Below are 20,380 nucleotides of genomic sequence, written 5' to 3'. Positions count from 1 at the left end.
AAAGAAAACCTTGAAACAAATAGGTGTAACATTCTGGAACTTTTTAATTTTTTTTTTAAATTTCTTCTTTTCTTTTTTAGCACATATCTGTGCTTGCAACAGAATCAAGACATTAACAAAGATTAAACTTCTCCGAAGAAAAGCGCTTTTTCTATACAACAAGGACAGTTACAGCTCTTGCTGCCCACAGACAGCTCAAAGAAGGAAAAAAAAGGAAATTATTTACAAAATACAGATTGTGTGATTTTTTTTTACAACGCTAAAAGGGTTACTCATAATTTTCAACTTCTTAAATAGAAAAAAAAACCAAGCAATTTTATGCATAGGATATGGTATGCATTTTATGAAAAGAGACAGGACAAACCCCCCCTCCCTTTTTTTTTTAAATTATTTGCATACAGGAAACAAAATAAAAGCTAAGAAATTATTGAAAATTGTGAAAATAATCCCCTGACCATTAAGCAGTTTAGCTACTGTTTTATATGATTATAAAATAAAAAAAGCTTGTTTCTTTTTGGAGAGGTGAGAGAAGTACATGAGAAGAGCAGGGAGTAAGATCAGAAACTGTAGATAACAGACACAATTGTTAACCTCTGGGACACAGAGGTGGCAGGAGCATGAACCCAAAAATACAGAAAATCTTGATAAGGTATGAGCTGCCCTTACACTAAGTTCTTTCTCCCCACCTCTCTTTATAATAAGATTGGTTTTATAAAAGCTTGTCATACATGATGGGAAACTGTTCCCCCAAAAAACAAAAAGTCATTTGCAAAATTATTTCCCCTTTCTGCTACCTATCTGTGCAAAAGTGGAGTTAAAACACAATGGTGAAAACAAGGAGATACAACCTGCAAAGGATACTTTTTGCTCACTGCTGGTTCCAGGAAGAAGTGGAAGGCTGCTGTACCTTTGCATCAGGATAGCTATTTGGCTCTACAAATCATTAATAAGGCAAAAATTCATAGATGCTTCCCAAAGGAATGGAAGCAGGAGGGGGGCAGAGATGGCCATTTGGGAGTCTCATCATTGCACTGATATCACAGAAAACTTCCCCGATCCTGTTTTACTTAACCTGTCTCAAAACATGCAAATAAATATAATTGTATCCTGACTTTGAGCATGACCTGACCCAGAATCTGCACACTAATTACCACAGGCAAGTGCTTAAGAGCATTAAACGTTTCTTTCTTACATCTATTTGGCTCACAATTGAGACACTGACAACTTCAGGCAAGCAGGTATGGGTGCTGCTTTTGAGAAACAGAAGAGAGGGAGCATGCACTATTATACTAGCTCAGTGGAGCAGCGATATTCTTCAGGTTTTACATATATTACTGCAGTGGATCAATGGCTTCCTGGAAAACAGCTGCATTCTCCCCTGCTTGTCCCCTCTCTAATGACATTTACTGACATTCTAGAACACATCTCAACATTGCAGCTGTAGCAATCCAGTGTTTCATAGTTTTAGGCCAGTAATGCATGCAAATTGCATGGAGATATGTTCCCTCATAGTCACCTCTTACTCTCAGTGGTTCAGTTCTCGAAAATTTCACTAATTCTGTATTATGACTTCCGATATCAAATCTTGCATAATTTCTCCTGCACATCTCTAAATTAATTTTTTAAAATTGAAAACTGCAGCTCAATATGGCATTTATTTCATGATCAGGTGGACCCCTGGTAACCATAACTGTCAGTAGCTGCTAATTGTTATCAGTAAGTGGCCAAACATTCAAGCAAAAATCCAGTGACCACATGGTTAATGAAAACCAATTAAAAATAAAAAGATAACACCTTACTGGGCCACTAGATTTTAGCTAATGACCACCAAGCTTCAGAGGGACTTTTTGCAACCCTAGAACCACTGCTTTTTCTGATGGGTCACAAACTTGTTTCCTTGCTGGCCCACCCAAACTGGCATTAGTATTTTGGCACAAAAATGGTTAACCTACCCCACTGCTGAAGCAGCCAGTCACTGGGCAACCTCTTTACTGAATGCTCTACATAAACAATACCAGAACTTTAGAACAATAAACTGAGCTGATACGAAGAGATCTCAGAGCCGCCATCTCTCACCTTTTGCCATTCCTTAAGTGCCATGTTCTGCTAATTACCCAATACAGAAAGAATTCCCTCTGCTGAGCTCCTGATGTGCAACTTCTGCTCTGGCCATGCCATGTAGACAGAACAAAAATAAGCTGTCTGCTTGCACAGCCTTGTGCTATTTGCTCTTCCAGGATTCACTCCTTAACCCTTCCTCAGCTGATTTGCTATTAAGGATCACATGTAATAGAATTTTTCCATTCTGTCACTATGGATGAAATGCTTAATACACTTGACATTTTATTTTAACCAACCTTTATTTTGCTCCCCTCCCCCTCAGGTACTTCTCTGTCAGTTCTTGCAGATAAACAGTTTAGCAAAAATGTGCATGTGGGGAGGGGGAGAAATGTGGTGGTTCTCAGTAGCCCAGAAAGGGAACCGAGTCTGGAGGACCAATACAGCCCTGTACAGGGCAAGTGGACCAGCTGGTGTCCTCCTTTCATACTGTACAAAATGCAACTTCACAGCAGAAAGCTATTAATCATTAAGGACTTATAAATGGCTTTATCTGTTTCACCATTTAGGGTCCTTCTCTTTGGAAGTATTTAAATGGAAATTGAATAAACTATTACTACTACATTAAAAAAAAAAAAACACTTTTAGACAGATAAGAGGAAGCGAAATCAGAGTGCTATATTAAAGTCAAACATGGAATAAGTGATGAGAACATGGCCTTCCACCATCCCATAGGGGTCATAACTGTAAAATGCAGAACCCCGGGACATGGGAAAGTGACTCCTTTTTCACCATTTATTTTACTCCACTTGAATTCATTCAGCTCTTTTTCCTTACACCCTCACTTTCCAATGAAAGCTGGACTAAAGAGTCCTACTAACCCCTTCTCTCTGTTTTGTAAAAGGAAAAAAAAAAGTTATTAGAAAGGGGCCACTTCCCAAAGCTCTGAGGCCTGTGAGTCTGCTCCTTACTCTGTGATACACATAGGAAGGAGGCAGGTGAAATTCTCAAAAAAGTAAAACCTCCCCCACCCTGCCTTTCAAAAGGGGACAGAATTTCATGATGGTTAAAAAAAATTTTTTTTTTAATAGCAGGAACAAAAAAAAACAAAAAAAAAAAAAAACCATGAAAACAAAAGAAACAAAAATCAGTCTCTAAACTCCTTAAATTCACTAAAAACTGTGAACGTTCTCCCCCCTCCCCAAAGTGATGTTTGAATATCAAACGATATTAGTTTCTGAAGTGTTAATGCCAATAGATGTTCCTTTTGTTTTTCTATCTGTGTGCAGGCCGTGGGGTGTTGGGGGTCTTGCTCTTGGCATCAGTAGGAACAGGTGATGCAGGCATGCTGTCAATCCCATCCTTGGAGCTCTTGCTGCTGGAGGAGCGACGAGTGCAGCGTGCAGACCGCTCCAGGGGGTCGCAGTAGTCCTCACTGTGGGTTTTGGGGTCGTAGCTCAGCGGGAAGTGCCTTCTCTCCCAGGGCTGCACCATCTATACAGAAAGGGAACGGGGAGAAAACTTTTTAATTCACATTTCCATAAAGGTGTTTCTTCCTTCCTTACCCTATGGTGCACATGCTCAATCACAAGGGCACAGTGGTACCTGTCCCAAAATGGAGAAGACAACAGGAAACAACTGAAGCCTGTGGAAATCTCCCTTTCACTATTTATAAATGTTTTAAAGAGTATCAGGACAGATGAGGATCATATCTTCATGTTCTTGTTTCCACTAATGGTGCAAAGCCATAGATCCCAGCTAATCTCTGAACTGCTTTCTGTTTCTAGGCTCTCTTGAATTCCGCTACTGTATTTGTCTTTAATATCTCCATTGGGAGATCTTTCCATGCATCCACCACCCTTTCAAGTAAAGAGATATTTTCTAATATTTTCTTCCTGAGTTTACTTCCTCCAATGAAGCCTCATACTGACCTCCTGCTTGAGTATTCTTTCCTCTGAAAAGGTTTTAATGTAGAGAACGAAAACCTTGCAAGAACTGAACAGTCTACCATACCTGTCCCTGGGGCACACATATTTAGGTCTTTACATCTCAGCTCGTACGGCTTTTGGTGTACACCCTGCACTATTAGTCTCTATATTTTCAGTGGTACAACCTCTGGAATTGGGACAATACTCAAGATAAGGACTCAGCAAGGTTGTGTAAAGAGGCGCTCTCTCTTCCCCCCCCCCCCCCCCCCCTATTTGTTTTTCCTGTGCCCTCAAGTCCCTTCTGGCTCTAGTCACTGCCTTAACATACTGTTTTGCTACCTGAGATTTATAGACACAAAAACTTCAGGTGCAAATCATTTTGTTTCTCCTCTATTATGTACTGCATCCTCAGACCATGATACAAAGGAAAGGCATGAAAAAACAGTGGTCAACAAGACAGTGGAAGAGGAATGGCAATGAAAACATCAGTATAGCATATAAAGTTTATTGAAATAGACACCAATTCAGAACACCTGCATCAGGGAAATAACTTGATTTGCCAAAAAACAGGACGTCAAAAAACGTTACAGGATGAATGACGCCAGGTCTTCTACATAAACTTGACTGTGATAAAAATGAAAATGCACTAACAAGAAAGTGAAGTTACTCACCTGTAGCACGTGTTCTCTGAGGACAGCAGGACGCATTCACACAGATGGGTGATTTTTTTTTTTTTTACTTTGCAAATACTTAATACTTCCACATACAAATGGCTGACATAGCCTGCTTTTCCAAATATATAACTTTACATTATATCCATTACATTATCCTCCCCTCCCTCCCCCCCCTCCGGAATCAAGGTGGTGCTGATGACTGAGATTTCCACTGTTCATATTGTGACATAGTTCATTAAATAAACAACCAACCAACAAGTGAAGAGTCCAGTATAAATGCTTAATCAGATAATCAACACAATGTATTTAAAATTCCAATCTTCCTTTATTTTCAAACATGCTCTTCTTTTTATGTAAGAAACAATTGTTGAGCACTTAGCTATGGCTCAACGGTGGCCAAACCCATTTCACTTTACATGCTTCATCAGAAGCCGTGCATCAACTTTCTTATAATATATAACAAGATGGTATCACATATTCTTGTGATGACCTATAAACCAGATACATAATTACATCTGTGAAAAATCACAAATTGGCTAGTGTCCAATCCTTACTTACAGAATCATTAATATAGCTTATTGATTACTTTAGTACATAATATCAGTTCAATATATTTCTAAGACAAATCAATATATGATGTCATAATATCATCCTATCATTTTCATATATACTCAAAGTTCAACATTCTAGTCAGAATAACAAAATTTATATTAACAATTGTGAGATTATACAAATACTATTCAAATTAAACAACATTATTTTTAATCAGTTTACTTTTCTTTAATCAATTATTCACATTACAACTTATGCCACTCAGATCTTTCCTTTCAACATACTAAGCTGTTAAATTGATGTATGTTCTTACATAAACTGTCTTTTCTAAATAAAGCTTGTTAATAAGCCATCTTTCAAAGAAAAGGATCTTTTCTTAAACAATTGTTTCACTATATTATAAAAAGTCAAGCATTGGCTGGTGTTAAATCCTTACTTATCAAATCATTAGCTTAACTAACACTTTACTACTTCAGTAAAGATAAGAATAGTCACATTCTTTTTACAATATACTCACATTGCATCTTATCAGATCTCAATTATTCCATACAGCGTTCTTAGCTGTTGAACAGATTAGTGTGTATTTTTTCAACCTAACTTTTCTGCTTAAAACTTGCTACCAATTATCCATCCTCCAATGAGATCACCTTTCTTAACCAATCTACTGCATTAAAGTTACCAATCAGTGATTGGTAAGAACATAATACAATCTTCATCATCAGTCAATGATCTACTGCATTCCTAGATCATTACCCAATTCAACTAGAGAAAGCAATGTCTCAACATTCCTTTAATTAACATTGTTAGCAATAGAATGCACACCACTCAATAAGCCTGCTGGTTCCAATTAGTTTAAGCGATAAATCCATTCTTACTCTTATTGTAAGAGTTGCCTACCCCTATCTACTCCTCTGATGTTAAATTTCACCACATCAATTATCAACTATCCATCCTCCAATGAGAAGATCACCTTTCTTAACCAATCAATTCACTGCATTATTCAGAACTAGTAAAAAAGGCCCATTTCTGACAAATGAAACAGGCGCTAGCAAGGTATTCCTCGGAGTGTGTATGTTTGAGAGAGTGTGTGTGAGATTGACTGTGTGAGAGAGAGGGAATGAGAATCAGAGTGTGCGCCAGGGGCCCATCACTCCCTCCTCCCTCCCAGTTGCAGGGTCCCCCTCCCTCCCTCCGAGTTTCAGGGTCATCCGCTCCCTCCCTCTGAGTTCCAGGGTCATCCCCTCCCTCCCTCTGAGTTCCAGGGTCGTCCCCCCTTCCAGTCCCAGGGTCCGTCTGAGTTTCAGGGTCCCCCCACCCTCCGTGTTTCAGAGTCTCCACCCTCCCAGTTCCAGGGCCACCTTCCCTCCCAGTTGAAACAGCTGTAGACTTGTTTCTGATGGAGCAACAATTTAAAAACGACAATGTGGAGCAGCACCTGCTAGGTTTGTTTGGGTTAGAGTGTATGGCAATGACTGCAGCCTGGCTGAGTAAAGGCAAGCTCCCAAGAGTCTGGGAGGAGTTAATTGTTTTAGTTGCAAGGAGCTGTGACCCCAGCTGACCTTGTTAATCACCCAGGGCAGAGTTAATTGCTTTACTTGCAAGAAGGTCTGGACCCCAGCTGACCTTGTTAATCACCCAAGGCAACCACTCCAGGTGCCTGAGAAAACAATTATCTCCCTCAGCTTGTTTCCTTTGTGTACTTGCTAAACCGGATATCTATGCCACCTCAAGTTTCCGGCTGGAGGCTTCAATTAGAACGTTGGAGGTGCCTTTTATATATAGAGATTGCCAATCAATAGTTAGTAAAAACATGACAATCTTCATCATCAATCATTAACTCTAATCTACTGCATTGCTAGATCATTACCCAATTCAACTAAACAGAGCACTGTCTCAACATTCCTCCAATTATCATTGTTAAGAGTAAAATGCACGCCACTCAATTAGATTGTTTAAACCTACTGGTTCCAATTAATTCAAATGATAAATCCATTTTTGCCCTTGTTGTAAGAGTTGCCTACCCCTATCTCCTCCTCTGATGTTTGATTTCACCACATCAATTATAAAGCATTTTAAACTGTCAAAAGTATGTCCAAACTTATTGCAATGACTAACTAGAGGTGCATCCACCCGTTCCCTCTTTATATTACTCCGATGTTCATTTAATTTTATCCTAAAATTCCATGTTGTTTTCTCCACATATAGCTTTTCACATGGGCAAAGAATTACATACACTGCATAAGTAGTATCACAATTACTAAAATGCTTTAGCTGATGCTTTTTAAAGTCATATGGGTTGACAAAAGATTTTAACTGCAAGGTTATGTCACAATTTTTACATTTGCCACACTTAAAGTGACCAACTGGAATATTAGTTTTCTACATGGACACAGATTTAGGATTTGATGGACTTAAAATTTCCTTTAGTTTTTTTCCCCTTGTGTATGAAATACATAATGTATCTTTAAACGTATCATTTGATTGTAATATATGCCATTGATTTCTTATAGCAGAGATTCTTGAGTTTGCATTTGTATATTTACTAGTAAAGGTCAAAGTTCTTTGATCATTATGCGTTTTTCCAGAGTTTCTCTTTCATTATATTTTGCTCTATTATAAGCTTTTTTCAAGATGTCATCTTTATACCCCCGTGCTTTCAATCGTGTTGACAGATTTAGATTGTTGTTCCTTTTCTTTGAAAGATGGCTTATTAACAACAAGCTTTATTTAGAAAAGACAGTTTATGTAAGAATATACATCAATTTGTTTAACAGCTTAGTATGTTGAAAGGAAAGATCTGAGTGGCATAAGTTGTAAAGTGAATAATTGATTAAAGAAAAGTAGACTTATTAAAAAGAATGTTATTTAATTTGAATAGTATTTATGTGAATGATCTCACAATTGTTAATATAAATTTTGTTATTCTTACTAGAATGTTGAACTTTGAGTATATATGAAAATGATAGGATGATATTATGACATCATATATTGATTTGTCTTAGAAATATATTGAACTAATATTATCTACTGAAGTAATCAAGTGCTAAGCTATATTAATGATTCTGTAAGTAGGGTCTGGACACTAGCCAATTTGTGATTTTTCACAGATGTAATTGTTATGTATCTGTTTTATAGGTCATCACAAGAATATGATACCATCTTGATAGATATTATAAGAAAGTTGATGCACGGCTCCAGATGAAGCATGTAAAATGAAACAGGTGTGGCCACCGTCGAGTCACAGCTAAGTGCTCAACAATTGTTTCTTACATAAAAAGAAGAGCATGTTTGAAAATAAAGGAAGACTGGAATTTTAAATACATTGTGTTGATTATCTGATTAAGCATTTATACTGGACTCTTCACTTGTTGTTGTTGGATTATCTGAGTTAGAGCCACAGTAGCCTTTCTCCTTTTGTTGCTACATAGTTTATTAAATAACACTACGTGACCCCATCTCATGGCTGTCGAGCCAGCTGGATCACTAGCGTCCATTAGGACTGAGCCACTGGGCATGTCCACCAGATGTGCAGAAAAGTTCCTCTAGCACCACAGTTGCGCCAGCTGTCAGCAGAGGCTTGGGGGTTTGTTTGTTGTAAGCACTCTGGAGTATACCACCAGTATAGTATTTTAAAGCCATTCTCTGAGAGAGACTGAGTCATTGAAGTTTTCAGCAGGTTTCGATATCCTTTCACCCAAGTCTCATGGGGAAAAGTTGTTTGCAATGCAGCCTCCCATCGTCGAGTGTAATGGAGTTGGGGGTTATTATATGATAATAAGGCTAAGTATAGACGACAGACGCTGCGCCTCCCTCCCCCACCCTGAAGAGCTTGCTCCAGTGCAGTTTCAGCTAGACCCAGTTCCTCCCCAGTTCTTTAGCGGATAAAGTCTCACACCAGCCAATAATGGAAGAGCTCCTTGCTTTCCAGCCCACATTCCTCTTGCAGTTCATCAAAATTAACTATCCTCCCATTGTCCCAATGTGTATAGACCACTGGATGCCCATCTTTTGTAGACTGGATCACTAGAGCCGGAGGGGAATCCCGGAGCCCATCTGAGGGATGTCAGAATTTCTTTCGTATGGAGTACCAGGTGAACAGCATATGACCAATCCCCATCGGCAACCCCCCCCCCCCCTCCGAATGAGAGCCAGTAGATCACTCCCCGGTAGCCACAAAACATCCCCGATAAAGCGGGTGCCTAGGCGTGCTCTCTCCCAGTGCCATTTTTTTTGGACGTGAAGGTGGTCCAATCTGCTAGTATTCTAAGATGCGCTGCTTCATAATAAATATAGAAATTGGGGACTCCCATTTCCCCCTAGTGATGGTCTGGAACAGCAGAGTGCCGCACACGTGACGGAAATTTCCGCCATGTAAAGGTGAAAAGCTTCCGGTTAAGTTTTTCAAAGAATCTGCGGGGTATTGGAAGTGGGAGAGCCAAAAATATGTACAATAGCTTTGGCAATAGCATCATCTTTATCGCATGAATGCATCCCAGCCATGATATGTTTAGCCCTTCCCATTTATCCAATTCCACAAATAATTCAGAGAGCTTCATGAGGAAGTTGGTGGTATATAACCTTTCCAGAGTGGGTGTAATATGGACCCCTAAATATTTAATGGATCTAGATGCCCATGCAAATGGGAGGACCCTCTTCAATTGGTCCGTCTCTTACTGGAGGATTGTAAGATTGAGAATTTTTGACTTGATAATATTGATCTTAAAACCAGACATCTCCCCATACTGAGCAATAATTTCCAGAATCTGTTACAGAGATGTTTCTGGGGATGTAAGAGTCAGTAAAATATCATCTGCAAAAAGCATAATTTTATATTCCCTATGCCCCCTTACAAGCCCTCTGAATACTGGATCTCCCCTAATCATGGCAAAAAGTAGTGGGGAGACTGCACAGCCTTGTAAGGTGCCCCTATAAAGCAATAATGGCTGTGTGTATGGTCCATTAATTTTCAGGGCTGCTAGTGGAGCCTTGTAAATCAAATGGAGCCAGGATAAATAGTGTCCCCCCTATTTCCATTCGAGTCAGCACTGAAAAACAATCGGCCAGCTCACCCTATCAAACGTTTTTTCAGCATCAATTGATAGTAGTAATGCGGGTATCAGAACATCCTGTGCCTGTTGGATCAAGTGAATCAAACACCTAACGTTATCATAAGTTTGTCGTCCTACAATAAACCCTGCCTGATCCTCATGTATCAGACAAGGCAGGACTAGTTGAAATCTCCTGGCCAATATTTTCGTGAATATTTTATAATCAGAGTTTAAAAGGGAGATCGGTCTACATGAGCTAAAGGTTTAGGGATCTCTTCCCAGTTTTTGCAGCAACGTGACAGCCGTGAGTCTCCAGGAGTAGGGCAATCTCTGTACGATGTCAAGGGAAGAAGCTGGAAACTACAGGTCGGTAAGCCTCACTTCGATTATTGGAAAAGTAATGAAAGCGAAGCTGAAGGAAAGGATAGTGAATTTCATGGAAGCCAATAAGTTGCAAGATCTGGTTTTACCAAAGGTAAATCGTGCCAAACAAATCTCATTGAATTCTTTGGGCGACGAGAATTGAATCAGGAGCGTGCTATAGACTTCAGCAACGCTTTAGACACGGTTCCCCACAGGAGGCTCTTGAACAAACTTGACAGGCTGAAGATAGGACCCGACGTAGTGAACTGGATTAGGAACTGGTTGACGGACAGATGCCAGAGGGTGGTGGTTAATGGAATTCGCTCGGATGAGGGAAATGTGAGTAGTGGAGTGCCTCAGGGATCGGTGCTGGGGCCGATTCTGTTCAATATATTTGTGAGTGACATTGCCGAAGGGTTAGAAGGTAAAATCTGCGCCTTTTTGCGGATGATACCAAGATTTGTAACAGAGTAGACACCCCGGAGGGAGCAGAAAACATGAAAAAGGACCTGCAGAAGCTAGAAGAAAGGTCTAATGTTTGGCAATTAAAATTCAATGCGAAGAAATGCAAAGTAAACATAGTAGATGACGGCAGAAAAAGACCTGCACAGTCCATCCAGTCTGCCCAAGAAGATAAATTCATATGTGCTACTTTTTTATTTGTACTGTCCTCTTCAGTGCACAGACCGTATAAGTGTGGCCAGCCCTATCCCCGCCTCCCAACCACCAGCTCTGGCACAGACCCTTTAAGTCTGCCCAGCACTATCCCTGCCTCCCACCACCGGCTCTGGCACAGACCGTATAAGCCTGCCCAGCACTAGTCCCGCCTCCCAACCACCAGTCCCAGTACAGACCGTACAAGTCTGCCCATCACTAGTCCCGCCTCCCAACCACCAGTCCCAGTACAGACCGTATAAGTCTGCCCAGCACTAGCCCCGCCTCCCAACCACCAGCTCTGCCACCCATTCTAGGCTAAGCTCCTGAGGATCCCTTCCTTCTGAGCAAAATTCCTTTATGTTTATCCCACGCATGTTTGAATTCCGTTACCGTTTTCATCTCCACCACCTCCCGCAGGAGGGCATTCCAAGCATCCACCACCCTCTCTGTGAAAAAATACTTCCTGACATTCTTCTTGAGTCTGCCCCCCTTCAATCTCATTTCATGCCCTCTCGTTCTACCGCCTTCCCATCTCCGGAAAAGGTTTGTTTGCGGATTAATACCTTTCAAATATTTGAACGTCTGTATCATATCACCCGTTTCTTCTTTCCTCCAGGGTATACATGTTCAGGTCCGCAAGTCTCTCCTCAGAATTATTACAAGTATCAGCTTTATAAGCACGGCAACAAAGGGGGGCGTCTGATGGCACGGGTATCGCGGCTAAGCAAGGGAAAACTAGGGTTCTCACCATGAAGAGAGGGCAAGATACAAGAGTCTCTACGGATCAAGAAATTAGCGAGATCTTCTATAACTATTATAAAGGGCTATATGGAATCCCGCCGGACGAGGGTTTATCGGGGGACATGTATTTAGAGCAGTTACAGCTGCCAAGTCTACCTCCACAAGATGAGCAGAAGCTCAACAATCCTATTACATCAGAGGAGGTGCTGCTGGCCATTAATCAAAGCCAGCTGTTTAAAGCACCGGGGGTGGACGGTTACAGGGCGGAATTTTACAAAATAATGGGGGAAGAGATAATAGACCCTTTAACTGCAATGTTCAACACTTTAATAGATCAAGAACAGGTGCCTCCAGATTTAAACAGCGCCTGCATTATCATAATCCCCAAGAAAGGAAAAGACCTGGAATTAGCTGCATCATATCGGCCTATTTCACTCCTAAATTTTGAGGTCAAACTAATGGCTAAGATCATGGTGAATAGATTAGCGAGGATTCTGCCGGAATACATGATTCCCAAGTAGGGTTTGTAAAGGGACGGACGATCGCAAAAAACGTCCGTAGAGTGTTGACCTCCTTAGAAGCTAGCAGTAGAGGGAATAAACATTCTTTATTAATAAGCTTTGACGCGGAAAAAGCGTTTGATCGGGTCCATTGGGATTTTTTATACGCGGTCCTTCGGAAATACGGGTTCTCCGGTAGATTTTTGTCAGGGGTTAAAGCATTATACTCGAAGTCGAGGGCCCGCATCTCTGTCAATGGGCTTGTAACACCAGACTTTGCCATAGGCAGGGGAACGTGACAAGGCTGCCCTCTATCGCTCCTATTATTTGTGCTAACGTTAGACCCCTTATTGAGCAGACGTGGAGGGGCATAATTGAATGAAAACGTCTATCTCCATGGGCGTTTATCTCCGAGAACGGGTCCGTGAAGGGGCGGACCGAACCGTATTTTTGAAAAAAATAGACGTCCATGAAAACGACAATTTGTGAGCTGGGCGTTTTTGTTTTTCAGTGATAATGGAAAATGAAAGCACCCAGCTCAAAAACGAATAAATCCAAGGCATTTGTTCGTGGGAGGGGCCAGGAGTCGTAGTGCACTGGTCCCCCTCACATGCCAGGACACCAACCGGGCACCCTAGGGGGCACTTTTACAAAAACAAAATAAAAGGTAAAAGAGCTCCCAGGTGCATAGCACCCTTCCCTTGTGTGTTGAGCCCCCCAAATCCCCCTCAAAACCCACTGCCCACAAGTCTACACCATTACTATAGCCCTAAGGGGTGAAGGGGGGCACCTACATGTGGGTACAGTGGGTTTGGGGGGGTTGGACGACTAAGCATTAAGCAGCACAATTGTAACTGGTGGGGGGGGGGGGGGGATGGGCCTGGGTCCACCTGCCTGAAGTCCACTGCACCCCCTAACAACTGCTCCAGGGACCTGCATACTGCTGCCAGGGAGGTGGGTATGACATTTGAGGGTGAAAATAAAAAGTTGTGAAACATTTTTTGTGGTGGGAGGGGGTTAGTGACCACTGGGGGAGTCAGGGGAGGTCATCCCCGATTCCCTCTGGTGGTAATCTGGTCATTTAGGGCACTTTTTGGGGCCTTATTTGTGAAAAAACAGGGTCCAGGAAAAGTGCCCTAAATTCTAGCTACAAACGCATACTTTTTTTCCATTATTGGCGAAAGGCGCCCATCTCTCCTCGGCCGATAACCACGCCCCAGTTCCACCTTCGCCACGCCTCCGACACGCCCCCGTCAACTTTGTACGGTTCCGCGATGGAGTGCAGTTGAAAACGTCCAAAATCGGCTTTCCATTATACCGATTTATTCGTTTTTGTGAGATAAACGTCTATCTCCCGATTTGGGTCGAAAACTAGGCGTTTTTCTCTTTCGATTATAAGGTGGATAATGAGGCAGCCTGCAGTAGCCAGAATGAAGATAGGGAAAGAGACATTAAGGTGGTGGCTTTTGCCGATGATATTTTGGTTCATTTGACGAACCCACAAGAATCTTTGGGTGCACTACTGGAGATCTTTTCCGAATATGGAGACTATGCGAGTCTCCTGTTGAATCTTGACAAGTCAGAGGCTTTAGCCTCATCAGAGGAGGTTTGGAGATGTTGGAGAGGTGAATTTCCTCTGAGAAGGGCGCAAACCTCTTTTAAGTATTTAGGAATCTTGTTGCATATGGATACCTCTCGTTTACACGAGCTAAATATTAATTGGCTGTTGGAGGAGACCCGGAATGTGTTACAAGGTTGGTTGGATCTGCCGTTATCACTGTTGGGTAGAATAAATCTCATAAAGATGGTACTATTTCCAAAGTGGCTTTATGTCTTGCAGACAATACCAATCTGGTTGTATCGGAAAGATCTTCAGAAATTCCATACACTAGCATCGAAATTTTGTTGGAGGGGTAGGAAACCACGGATTCGATTCTCCCACCTGATTGGCGGAGCCATGGTGGGGTGGGAATGCCTGATCTAGCGCTATATAATCAGGCATGTCAGTTACGTTATCTGGGAGATTGGTACCTGGGTACACAGCGCTATACCCCTATAGTGCTGGAGAAGGCATATTTTGAACCTTATTGGCTTTTTTCATTGTTACATCATAAAACTGGTAATTTACCGGAGGGATTACGTAAAAGTGTGATGTTGCGACCACTCCGAGAGGTGTGGAGAAGGCTTGTATGCCAGCTTGGAGGAGATCCGACAGTGACAGATCAGCTTACTATATATGTGGGAATAGTGAGTTTTTACCTGGGATGTCGAGCCGACATTTTGCTGACTGGGCGAGTCGGGGTGTTACATGTTTGGCACATCTGGTGGACGGAGATGGGCAGCCCCTCTCAGCTGCGGACTTGCTAAGTAAGGTGGGGGATTCCTGGGGTAATAGATTTGCCATAAGACAAGTACAACACTATGTGGCTTCACTGCCGGGGGCTTCCTTATCCGGTCAATTGGGGGGCAAGCTCCAAGAATTTTTCAACTCAGTGGGCGAGGGAGAGGTCACTGTCTCCTTGCTCTGTAAGACATTAACTAGATGGCAACCCCCCCAGAGACTATGGGCCCTTGAGGCGTGCGTGGGAAAGGGAGCTGGGCATGGAAGTAGAGTCTTGGAATATATCAAGGGCAGTGGCGCGCATACCCCTGTTGGTATCGGATGCTCGATTGAGAGAATGTGCATACCGATGTATTCATAGGGGGTATGTGACAGCGACTCAATTAGCACACATGGGAGGGAACTGTAGCCCAAATTGTCTCAAGTGTGGAAAGAGTCCAGGTACGTTGCTACATATGTTTTGGAGCTGTCCTGCTTTACAAAGATTTTGGACTCAGGTTCAAGGCTTTTGGGAAGGGCGACTTGGAATTAAGATTCTGGGAACTGTTGAACAATTAATCTTAGATCTTCCGGGGTCATTTAGAGGTCAGAATCGTTTTGCAGTATTGATGCTTCGCAAGATGTGTTTATTAGTTAGGAAGTGTATTTTACAGTATTGGACTGTTAAAGACCCTCCCGCATACTGGCACTGGAGGAATCAGTTGCATCAGCTGGTTTCTTGGGAGGCTGGCGAGATTAGATCCTTGCAGAGAAAGAGTTACGTTTTTGGCCCTCTGGGGTCCCTACTTACGCATCCTAAGCCCTAGAGGTCGGAGTTTACTTCTTAATGCAGGGTGAGCTTTAAATGTGGATTAGGTTCAGATCCTTCAGGTCTCTGGACGGGAGGGGAGGGGGGAGGAGGGGGGGGGGCTGTTGGGAGGATGGGGTGAGAAGATTAGGATGGGGGAAGGGAGGGGGTGGGGGATGGGTAGGGGGGTTCTAGAAGGGCGGAAAGGTTCATTGTTAATGGTAAGGTTCACTTCTGTAATCACTGGAAATTTGATTTTCCATTTTGGTATAGTTGAAAATTGGTGATATTTTGTTACTTCCTCCATAAAAGTGTTGAGAATTATAATTTGATGACATCATGTAATTAAAGGAACACTCCAGATGTATTTTGTGGATGTACTTTTGCTACTGCCAGATGGTTGTATAATGTTACTGTATTGTTTTGTCATCAATAAAAATCGTTGAAATATAAAACTTAAAAAAAAAAAAAAAAAAAACTTTTACAGTTGATTTGCAAAGCCATCTTTTCTCTGACGCATTTGCAGCACCGTTTCCACGTGTTCCTCAACACGCACTTCAAGGTCCTCCTTAAGCTCGCCCCTCAAGTTGTCTATGCACTCCACAATATTGGCTTTCATATGAGCCAAATCTTTCCGAAGATCACGCAATAACCGTGCAAAATGGGACTCATGACCACTTGCCTGCTTCCTCTTCAGATCATATAGACTGAGTCAGAGGCCTTGTCGTTTTGGGAGGCAACATGGCGCCTGGTGGCCTTAGAAACCCGCTGACTACTCCGTGCTCCCATTTTAGCCTCCGAAGTTTTAGATTTTTGGGACATCGCTACCAGCATACGCCGGGATTCACCTCCAGAGTAAAAACAAAACAGAAATATAGTTGTCTCTATCGCTAAAGTTAGTGTTGATAGCGGGGTTAGTCGGGAGCGAAAGGTTCAGGCTGCCATAGAGGTTGATGACGTCACTGGAAGTCATATTTTCAGTTTTATTCTTCATTCCCTTTTCTAATAATTCTTAACCTTTTGCTTACTTTCACAGCTGCTGCACACTGAGCAGAGGATTTCAACATATCATCAACAATAACACCTAGATCCCTTTCCTGGGTGGTCACTCTTAATGTAGCTATAAAGTCTGGGATGCTCTGCCCTACATGCATCACTTAGAACTTGCTCACATTAAATTTAATTTGCCATTTGGATGCCCAGACTCGTAAGGTTCTCCTGCAATTTCTCTCAATTATCTTGTGATTTAACAACTTTGAATAACTTTGTGTCATCAGCAAATTTGATCATTTCATTTGTTATTCCTGTTTGCAGGTCATTTATACATATGTTAAAAAAACAGCTATACTAGCACAGTGGAGTGCTCCAGGGATCTGTACTGGGGTCGGTGCCTTTAACATTTATAAATGATATGGATGGAAATCAGAACAACAAGTGAGGTGATTAAATCTGTAGATGACACTAACTATTCAAGGTTGTTAAAACATGTGCAGACTGTGAAATATTGCAGTAAGACCATAGGAAATTGGAAGACTGGACATCCAAATGGCAGATGAAATTTGAAGTGGACAAATGCAAGGTGATGAACACTGGAAAGAATAATCCGAATCATAGTTACCTGATGCTAGGGTTCATCTAGGGGTCAACAACCAAGAAAAAGATCTAGGTGTCATTGTAGCTAATATGCTGAAATCCTGTGCTCAATGTGTGATGGCGGCCAAAAAAGCAAACAGGATGCTAGGAATTATTAGGAAAGAGATGCTGAATAAGACTGAAAATACTATAATGCCTCTGTATTGCTCAATGGTGCGACCTCACCTTGAGTACTGCGTTCATTTCTGGTCACCGTATCTCAAAAAAGATATAGTGGAATTAGAAAAGGTTCAAAGAAGAGAGACCAAAATGATAAAGGGGATGGAATGCCTCTCATATGAGGAAGCTCTTCAGCTTGGAAAAGAGACAGATGAGGGGGGATATGATTGAGGTCTACTAAATCCTGAGTGGTTTAGAACGAGTTGAAGTAAATTGATTTTTTACTCGTTCCAAAAGTACAAAGACTAGGGGACACTGATGGAAGTTACATGGAAATACTTTTAAAACAAACAGGAGGAAATAGTTTTTCACACAACGAATAGCTGAGCTCAGAAACTCTTTGCCAGAGGATGGGGTAACAGCGGTTAGCGTTATCTGGGTAAAAAAAAAAGAAGGTTTGGACAAGTTCATGGAGGAAAAGTCCATAGTCTGCTATTGAGACAGACACAACTGCATGCCCTGGGACTGGTAGCACGGAGTGTTGCCACGTTTTGTGTTTCTGCCAGGTACTTGTGACCTAGCCACTGTTGGAAACAGGATACTGGACTAAGTGGACCATTGGTCTGACCCAGTGTGGCTATTCATGTTCTTATGTGATGATCCCTACTATTTACTCTTCTCCACTGAAAATTCTGACCATTTAATCTTACTCTGTTATCTCTCTCTTTAACCAGTTCTTAATCCACAGTAGGACACTGTGTCCTATTGCATGACTTTATCGCTCATAAGGTAAAATTATGTATCATACCTGATAATTTTCTTTCCATTAATCATAGTAGATCAATCCATAGACTGGTGGGTTGTGTCCATCTACCAACAGGTGGAGATAGAGAGCAATCTTTTGCCTCTCTATATGTGGTCATGTGCTACCAGGAAATCCTCAGTATAGTCGTTATCAAAGCTCCATCCGCAGGAATCACCAAACAGAGAATTACACTCACAAAGAAACACTCTACCACCAAACCACCGCCGAAGCGGGGGGGGGGGGGGGGGGGGGGGGCACCCACACCCGCCAACGCGGGGGTAACTGGCATGTCCTGCTACCGTAACCGCGGAAGGAGCTTAACCCATCACCGCCAAAGCAAGAGGGAAACAAAGCTACCCTACTACCGCATGAAGCGGGAGGGAGCACTGGCATAATTTAGTCATGAATCCAACCACCGTCGAAACAGGGGCAAAGAAGCAGCAGTTCACTGTAACACAAAGTCATCCCAACTCCAGGGAAATCCAAGTGGAAGAACTTGAACTCGAAGTCTTCCTGAACAGGAACTGAAGTCTAAACTTGAACCTGAAATATAACTGAACTAGAACAAACAGTACAGATACCTGGGAGAGACTATGGATTGATCTGCTATAATTAATGGAAAGAAAATTATCAGGTATGATACATAATTTTACCTTCCATATCATCAAGCAGATCAATCCATAGACTGGTGGGATGTACCCAAACAGTACTCACCCAGGGCAGGACATGTAAATTCCAGAACGCAACACTGAAGCTCCAAACTGGGCCTCGGCCCGTGCTGCCACATCCAAGCGATAATGCCGTGAGAAGGTATGAGCCGATGTCCAAGTCGCCGATCTGCAAATCTCCTCCAAGGAAACGGACCTGGACTCTGCCATCGAAGCCGCCTGTGCTCTAGTAGAATGAGCCTTCAGCTGGATAGGCGGCACCTTCCCTATGGCCACATAAGCCGCCGCAATCGTTTCCTTGACCCAACGTGCCACGGTAGGTTTAGATGCCTGCAGACCCCTACGGGGGCCCGCGAACAGCACAAACAGGTGATCCGACTTCCAGAAATCGTTGGTCACTTCCAAGTATCTGATGATAACTCGTCTAACATCCAGGCATCTGAGAGCACGATACTCCTCTGGATAATCCTCCCTACGGAAGGAGGGTAGACAAAGCTGCTGATTCACATGGAAGCGAGAAACAATCTTGGGCAGGAAGGAAGGCACTGGGCGAATAGATACTCCTGCCTCTGTGAACCGCAGGAACGGTTCTCTACACGAGAGCGCCTAGAGCTCGGAAACCCTCCTGGCTGAAGCGATTGCCACCAAAAAGACCGCTTTCAACGTCAGGTCCTTCAGAGACAGCCGTGATAATGGCTCAAAGGGCGGCTTCTGCAAGGGCCACAGCACCAGATTGAGATTCCACGTAGGCACTATCGAGTGCAGAGGAGGGCGTAGGTGATTAACCCCTTTGAGAAAACGTACCACATCTGGCTGAGAAGCCAGGGAAGCACCCTTCAGGTGACTCCTGAAGCAAGCTAGAGTCGCTATCTGGACCTTAAGAGAGCTAAGCGACAGGCCTTTCTCCAGACCTTCTTGTAGTAACGCCAACACTGAAGCAATTGGCGCCGTGAAGGGCGACAGGGATCCTGCCTCGCACCATGATACACCACCATGATACACCACTACTACCCTGGCATACGTAGTAGAAGTAGAGCGCTTCCGTGCTTTCAGCATAGTGGCGATGACCTTGTCCGAGAAGCCCTTCTTCTTCAGCCGCTTCTGCTCAAGAGCCAGGTCTTAAGACCAAAGGGGGAGGGATCCTCCATCACCACAGGACCCTGATGTAAGAGGCCCCGCTCCGCTGGAAGCAGCAGAGGACTGTCTACGGAAAGCCAGATCAGGGGCGGACCAAGGGCGTCTGGGCCAGTCTGGACCCACCAGGACCACCCAGCCTCGGTGTTTCTCCACCAGGCCGAGAATTCTGCCCAGCACAGGCCAAGGCGGGAACACGTAGAGAAGCTCCTGTACCGGCCACTGCTGGAGAGGAGCATCGACCCCCAGAGATCGAGGGTCCAGTCCTCTGCTGAAGAACCGCGGCACTTGGCCGAGGTCGCCATCAGATCCAAGGTCGGCATGCCCCAGCGCTTCGTGATCTCCAAGAACACCCAAGCAGACAGTTGCCAC

At 43.0% G+C, this 20,380-nt stretch overlaps 1 protein-coding gene across 3 annotated transcripts in view; it reads right to left on the bottom strand.

Moving 5' to 3' along the window:
- Nucleotides 1–765: 765 nt before the first annotated feature.
- KANSL1 (KAT8 regulatory NSL complex subunit 1) overlaps nucleotides 766–20,380 on the bottom strand; it is a 443,961-nt gene continuing 424,346 nt past the window's right edge. For all 3 annotated transcript variants that reach the window (XM_030221966.1, XM_030221964.1, XM_030221967.1), the window contains exon 15: nucleotides 766–3,552. In XM_030221966.1, coding sequence (XP_030077826.1) covers nucleotides 3,334–3,552 — 219 coding nt within the window. In that variant the 3' untranslated portion in view covers nucleotides 766–3,333. The remainder of the gene's footprint in view (nucleotides 3,553–20,380) is intronic.

Source organism: Microcaecilia unicolor, chromosome 12 (assembly GCF_901765095.1).
Source record: "Microcaecilia unicolor chromosome 12, aMicUni1.1, whole genome shotgun sequence".
NCBI lineage: Eukaryota > Metazoa > Chordata > Amphibia > Gymnophiona > Siphonopidae > Microcaecilia > Microcaecilia unicolor.
The sequence above is the reverse complement of the archived record's forward strand: the minus strand, read 5'-3'. Positions and strand labels throughout refer to the sequence as shown.